This window comes from Ostrea edulis, chromosome 6 (assembly GCF_947568905.1).
Source record: "Ostrea edulis chromosome 6, xbOstEdul1.1, whole genome shotgun sequence".
Taxonomy (NCBI): domain Eukaryota; kingdom Metazoa; phylum Mollusca; class Bivalvia; order Ostreida; family Ostreidae; genus Ostrea; species Ostrea edulis.
Window position 1 is genome coordinate 10,150,790 of NC_079169.1, and position 8,266 is coordinate 10,159,055.

The following is an 8,266-nucleotide window of genomic DNA, read 5'->3' on the forward strand; positions in this document are numbered from 1 at the left end:
TTATTTAAAATAGCTATAGAGAATTAAATGGTTCCATCAATACTTTCTTTTAAAAGAGTAGGAATATGGCATCTTAAACGGCCTCTAGAGGAGTTGTTAATTCAAGTTACAACACACACATATTCCACACACACACACACACACACACACACACACACACACATACATATATATATATATATATATATATATATATATATATATATACAATGTATACAAATGTACATATATATTCTTATACTTTTGACAAGTACCACTTATTCCTTCCATTTTTACAATCCTTTGTTGCAAAGAATTTAAGTTATTTCAAGTGAGAGAATAAAGCAGTACGATTCCACGGAAAATATACTACTGGTTCCTTAATTTCACGTTCCACGGACCAATTTTATCGCTGTTACTAGATTAATGTGATTTCATGACAAATACATGTACCATTTTTACAAGAGGCCACAACCCTGACCTACGTCACCTTGGTCCAGCTGTTCTTGAGATGGTTTCTAAAAGATCTTTAACTTCTGTAATTCCATGACAAATTCCGACTCCCATATTGTCACGCCAACCTAACTCCATGGGGTAGTAACGTAACTGAACTGGGATCCACACAACATGGGGACGCCACAAATTCAATAGGATGTGTATGACCTTGCTGTTCTGGAGAAGATATTATTAAAGATTCCCCAACATACATTATGTAAAATCTAATCCCTGATTTTAGCCCTACTATAACCCTAGGATCCATGAAAAAAATCCCTGAAATCCGAACGTTTGCATATTGATATGGTGTGGCCCTGCTACTCCTGAAAATATGTCGTTTTCAAATTCCTTGTATATTCTCATGTTAAACTTTTATTTCCTACTTTTAAGCGATATGAATCTGCACTACACTGGTATGCTTGCAAACTAATAAGTGCCATCCTTGATCAGAAAATTTTCCAAGATGACATATATTTCCATGTAAAGCTTTGATCTCTTGAGATCCCATCCTACACACAAGCCAAGACGATTGAATCTGCAGTATCCAAGGATGCTTGCCCATTAATGGTGACAAATCGTGCATGGCCCTGCTGGTCTTCAGAAAATGGGTCATATAAAGTTTCTCATATATTCCCATGTAAATATTTGATCCCAGATTGTGGCCCCACCCAACCTTTGGGGGCTATGATTTGAAGAAACTAAAATCTGTACTACCTGAAAATGGTTGCGTATTGATATGACTAATTATGAACCTGCTGGTCTTAAGGAAGATATTTCCTACATATCCCCTTTCAATATGTGAATCCCCTATTGTGGCTCCACTCAACCCCCTGGGTCATTGATTTCAGCAACTTTGAATCTGCACTACCTGAATATGCTTGCCCATTAACTTGATTATTCATGGCCTATAACTGTTCACAAGATATTCTTTAAAAACTTTTTACTATATATTCCCATGTCAAACTTGGATCCCCTGCTGTGGCCCTTTTAAATAAGTCTCAAATTCACCAAACTTGAATCTGCAATTTCTGGGGATTCTTGTGTATTATAAAATATGATGAATTATGTCCTTATGACTTCAGAAGACTTTTCCCTATATATTCATATCAGAGCCAATACAAGTAAAATTTTGGTTAGTTAATTGGGTTAGTTGTGACTAATGCAAATTTTCATCCGATTTGATATTGTCGTTAGTTTAATGACGACATCATGATACAACTGATCATTAACAGATGAAACAGTACAAAACCTATTAAACATTGCGACTTTTATATCAAATACAAACCTCGTCAAAACTGTGATTAATTGCAACTGGTGAAGATGCTTGAAAAAAGACAACCCAAAAAAAACCAACACAGAAAACAATTTAAGTGCCTTCAGATTTTATTTACAAGTGAATAGGTACATGATTGTCAACATCTGTACAGTTAATATTTACCGGAATAATTTACAATGATACACTACAGCATCCAAACAACCTCCTACACAAGAAGTATATTGGTCAACTACTGGTATCAGCATCAAAAGGAATACTGCAATACCATAACTTCTTCTCGTTCTCCAGTACATCCAACACCTCTAAACGAATAGGACAGTAAATTTGCATAGAGAACATTGACAAACACAAATTGGGACTCCTGAAGAACAAACACCTCAGAAACAGCATTTTATACCTCCTTTAAAACCAAAAACATAGCTGGAAAAAATCTCCCAAAAGATGACAAGTTGATGTATTATGAATTCTGATACCTGCCGATTATGCATTGTGCATATATTAATGTATCAAGTTCCCAGAATATGAAAATGAAATGCATCTAGAATTCTATGTTTAAACAAATAGCATTAAGACCACACAGCAATCAAAGATTCCATGACATACATTGAAGTGTCACCCAACGTACTGCATACTGTTGTTAAAAAACCCACGATCAGCATGGTGTGTTCATCAGTACAAAAAGTGCTTGTTATATGACCAAGCTCTGGGTTTCAGAACAGATTTCTTTACACATTGAACTCATATACACACATATATAGACATGCACCAAGAAACAGCTTCTAATTTAAAACCCCAGAGGGGAAATCTGGGATGATATACACTTTATCAAAACAAACATGTCTATCGACTTTCCTTGTTTCCAATAAGCAGTGCAGGTAATTTAAGAGTTTCCTTGATGAAAACATTTTCATTCTAAATATATAATAATCCCACTGCTTAAATACTACACTCTGTGTCAAAATGAACATAGATAATACAACATATAATCAAAGCAATAAACATCAATAACAACATTAGCTTATCAAAAGGGAACACTTTCCTTTCATTTTAATCTATCAAAATAAAACACATTCACAAAGCTCGACATCCGAGGATGACATCCTGCTGGCTAAAACAAGCTTTAAAAAATGAAAACAAGAGAAAAAAAAAAAAAAAAAAAACTGCATCCAAGTATCCTCAAGCGGTGATAAGCTAATGGATGAGCCAAGCAACAAAATGTCAATATTGATTTTCTTTTTCTGTGCAGATCAATGTTAAGATTTATGTTATATATCCAAACCACCAGTGACAGATATATGAGAAAAAGTATTTTTTAAAGATCTGCATGTCGTATTAAGCGGAAATAGACCTTAAGACACTTAAAACAGTGCAGTAAGGTGCCACAACAGAACAAATTAAAATAAAAGCAATAAAAGTCACTATTACTGGAAAAAAATCCAATCACTCGAGGCAATGATCATGCAAGAATCTGTAATACACTGAACCTCATAAATATACCAATATTCAAAGAGATCGTCCATCCAATGCAGCATTAACTCCGCAATTGCACAAAAATTGGGATGAAACAACTAATATTAAAAGGCTTTGAATATGAATCATATCCTTGTTAGACACACAGTTAAAGAGCATAGACAGAGTAATCCATAGGAATCCAGAGACTGAGATCATCCAACCCAGATAATACTAAAAGTTGCCTCATCGTATTTTTTCTATTGTTGTGAAACTTTGAATTTTAACTGCATCATGGGAAAGGAAATGATTTAACTGCATCATGGGAAAGGAAATGAATCATCTTTTGGAAAGGCCACACACTGCAGAGTTTCCATCCACCCATACCCTGGATCCATGGTTTTCCAATAGTAACCACTTTTGGACAGATTCAGCATAACTCGGTTTTCTTCTGTGTAATCACAGCTTGCATTGGAAACCTACAAAGAGTAGGAATCAAAATTTTAATTCAATTAATTCTAAACACACACTTTCAGGATTGATTCCCTATTCATTCCCAAGTACAGGGACACCCCCCCCCCCCCCCCCCCCCATCCCTCACCAGGGGTATAATGCTGAAATATCACAGTATTGAAATCATTTATTTTTACATTATTCATTAGTTTGATGACATTAAATTTATGGTTATGAATCATAGGATAAATTTTCTATTGAATACGACCATAATGTCAGCATCATAGAGAAATAAATACTGTATTGCACTTTGTTGAAATAGATTCTAATGAATTCAACTCTCTGTTTCTAAATTGAACATAGCTATCCACAGAATATATCATCCCCCACTAATGTCACAGTCTCACAACTCTTCCTGTCCCCATAATGCTGATATTTATACACCCCCCCCCCCCCCACTAATGTCACAGTCCTACAACTCTTCCTGTCCCCATAATGCTGATATTTATACACCCCCACTAATGTCACAGTACCACAACTCTTCCTGTCCCCATAATACTGATATCTATACCTCCCACTAATGTCACAGTACCACAACTCTTCCTGTCCCCATAATACTGATATCTATACCTCCCACTAATGTCACAGTCCTACAACTCTTCCTGTCCCCATAATGCTAATATTTATACACACCCCACTAATGTCACAGTCCTACAACTCTTCCTGTCCCCATAATGCTGATATTTATACACCCCCACTAATGTCACAGTCCTACAACTTTTCCTGTCCCCATAATGCTGATATTTATACACACCCCACTAATGTCACAGTCCTACAACTCTTCCTGTCCCCATAATGCTGATATTTATACACCCCCACTAATATCACAGTACCACAACTCTTCCTGTCCCCATAATGCTGATATTTATACACCCCCACTAATGTCACAGTCCTACAACTCTTCCTGTCCCCATAATACTGATATTTATACACTCCCACTAATGTCACAGTACCACAACTCTTCCTGTCCCCATAATGCTGATATCTATACACACCCCACTAATGTCACAGTCCTACAACTCTTCCTGTCCCCATAATACTGATATTTATACACCCCCACTAATATCACAGTCCTACAACTCTTCCTGTCCCCATAATGCTGATATTTATACACCCCCCCCCCACTAATGTCACAGTCCTACAACTCTTCCTGTCCCCATAATGCTGATATTTATACACCCCCACTAATATCACAGTCCTACAACTCTTCCTGTCCCCATAATACTGATATTTATACACCCCACTAATATCACAGTACCACAACTCTTCCTGTCCCCATAATACTGATATTTATACACCCCCACTAATGTCACAGTACCACAACTCTTCCTGTCCCCATAATACTGATATCTATACCTCCCACTAATGTCACAGTCCTACAACTCTTCCTGTCCCCATAATGCTGATATTTATACACCCCCACTAATATCACAGTACCTCAACTCTTCCTGTCCCCATAATGCTGATATTTATACACCCCCCCCCCCCCCCCACTAATGTCACAGTCCTACAACTCTTCCTGTCCCCATAATGCTGATATTTATACATCCCCACTAATATCACAGTCCTACAACTCTTCCTGTCCCCATAATGCTGATATTTATACACCCCCACTAATATCACAGTACCACAACTCTTCCTGTCCCCATAATGCTGATATTTATACACCCCCACTAATGTCACAGTCCTACAACTCTTCCTGTCCCCATAATACTGATATTTATACACCCCCACTAATGTCACAGTACCACAACTCTTCCTGTCCCCATAATGCTGATATTTATACACACCCCACTAATGTCACAGTCCTACAACTCTTCCTGTCCCCATAATGCTGATATTTATACACCCCCACTAATATCACAGTCCTACAACTCTTCCTGTCCCCATAATACTGATATTTATACACCCCACTAATATCACAGTACCACAACTCTTCCTGTCCCCATAATACTGATATTTATACACCCCCACTAATATCACAGTACCACAACTCTTCCTGTCCCCATAATGCTGATATTTATACCTCCCACTAATATCACAGTACCACAACTCTTCCTGTCCCCATAATGCTGATATTTATACCTCCCACTAATATCACACTACCACAACTCTTCCTGTCCCCATAATACTGATATTTATACACCCCCACTAATATCACAGTACCACAACTCTTCCTGTCCCCATAATGCTGATATTTATACACCCCCACTAATGTCACAGTCCCACAACTCTTCCTGTCCCCATAATGCTGATATTTATACACCCCCACTAATATCACAGTACCACAACTCTTCCTGTCCCCATAATACTGATATTTATACACCCCACTAATATCACAGTACCACAACTCTTCCTGTCCCCATAATGCTGATATTTATACCTCCCACTAATATCACACTACCACAACTCTTCCTGTCCCCATAATACTGATATTTATACACCCCACTAATATCACAGTCCCACAACTCTTCCTGTCCCCATAATGCTGATATTTATACCTCCCACTAATATCACAGTACCACAACTCTTCCTGTCCCCATAATACTGATATTTATACACCCCACTAATATCACAGTACCACAACTCTTCCTGTCCCCATAATGCTGATATTTATACCTCCCACTAATATCACACTACCACAACTCTTCCTGTCCCCATAATACTGATATTTATACACCCCACTAATATCACAGTCCCACAACTCTTCCTGTCCCCATAATGCTGATATTTATACCTCCCACTAATATCACAGTCCCACAACTCTTCCTGTCCCCATAATACTGATATTTATACACCCCACTAATATCACAGTCCCACAACTCTTCCTGTCCCCATAATACTGATATCTATACCTCCCACTAATGTCACAGTCGGGGTCATGTCTGAACATACACACTGCATAAGATTGTTGAATATGACATTGACATATTGCATCCTTGTGGTACAGATTTAGAGATAATTCTAATGAATATTCCTCTGTAAAGATTTAACCCTATCCTGGCTCAGGTGAATAATCCCAGGGAAATATGATTATGAAAAACAGTAATTCTGAATCAATTGTCCGTGGTATGTGTGATATACTATATCAATCTACAATACTTTTAGTAAAGACCATCTGAATATGTAAAATATTTTCTAGAAGTATCATGGATGCTATCAATAATTTAACATCAAACTCTTCTGTGAAAAAGGAATGTTTAGCATTATGTAGAAATTCCACAAAGGGAAACAATTATTAAACAACTGAAATAGCATCTTCGTCACCAAGGTGCTTAAGAAACCAGTAATCACCATCTTACTTCAGAAACATATCTTTATGCATCTAGTAAAAGAACAACAAAACATATATAATAATAATACATGTACAATAAATAATACATGTATAAAAATTAAGGATACATACTATATTTGAAACACCCTTAACCCATGGTGTTTTGTTGTTGTTGTTTTTTTTTAAACTATACTTTGTGAATAAAATATAGTTTTTAAAAACAACAACAAAACACCATGGGTTAGGGGTGTTTCAAATATAGTATGTATCCTTAATTTTTATACATTTTTTTTTTCATATGAAAGGTTTTTTTTTCTTTTAAGATAACACACACACACACAGCTGTATCATGTTTTGTTAAAGTAATCGTTTCACTGTCTATGAAGTCTGTTGGGTAGTTGATGAAATCTGATATTCTATGAAAGATGTGTCTCCACAATGATCAGATGATGACATTTCACTTCATCCTCACATTAGTACATACATAGGATGATTTCACACTGACCTGGGACTTTGTAAGGGGGTACCTTGCTAAAACTGACACTGTATTTACCAGTATCTGACCTTTTGTAATACCTTGGATAATGAGGCTACTGATCAGGTTAGCATACACTGAACACAACCTTCCTTTTATGAATTATCCATTCTTATTGATGTATCTATGAAACCTGGAGACATTTACCCTACCATAAGACATTTCATGCTGAAAAGTTATGTCAGACAGTAATACGAGTGTGCCATGATTTACAACGAGGTACTGTCTTACAAAGTCCGAGTTGAATGTAAAATGGTTTCCTAGGATGCTCAATAATGTTGCTTATTCAGTTCTGACCTGAGCCCCCCACAGTTGTCTGTTTGAGGCAATGGACTCCATAAGTTTGTGACAGAGTTGTCGGAGTTCATCAAAGCCGCCAGACTCCGTACACCTGGTGTCGGCCCCCAGGCCTGGGTAATATCCGTACGCCATCCTCATTCCATTTACCCTAAAAAGATACAAATACTGTTTCCTAATTGTGCCAGACATATATCAAAAACAAAATTCTTCAATCTTGTCCCCATAGGTGACACATGATCATATTGGACACAAATGTTTGCAGTGAATACATGTATGTCTTGACTGATGACCAGGAAGGAAGACCGCAAGGACAGGTTACAAACCCCCATCAAATCAAAGTTGAGAACACGCCCCTCCCTTCCTAAACATGACTGTGGTATTATCTAGAATAGCACTGTCAACTTACTACAATAAATCTACACATCATCAAAGTACATTAGTTCAT

The 8,266-nt window shown here is 37.1% G+C and overlaps 1 protein-coding gene across 1 annotated transcript in view; it reads right to left on the reverse strand.

The window, feature by feature from the left end:
* Window positions 1–1,839: 1,839 nt before the first annotated feature.
* The window catches only part of LOC125645880 (uncharacterized), a 15,426-nt gene continuing 8,999 nt past the window's right edge, over window positions 1,840–8,266 (reverse strand). Inside the window, exons 3-4 of the mRNA XM_048871823.2 lie at window positions 7,819–7,969; window positions 1,840–3,678 (exon numbers count right to left, since the gene is read on the reverse strand). Of these exons, the coding sequence (XP_048727780.1) occupies window positions 3,520–3,678; window positions 7,819–7,969 (310 nt within the window). The 3' untranslated portion in view covers window positions 1,840–3,519. The remainder of the gene's footprint in view (window positions 3,679–7,818; window positions 7,970–8,266) is intronic.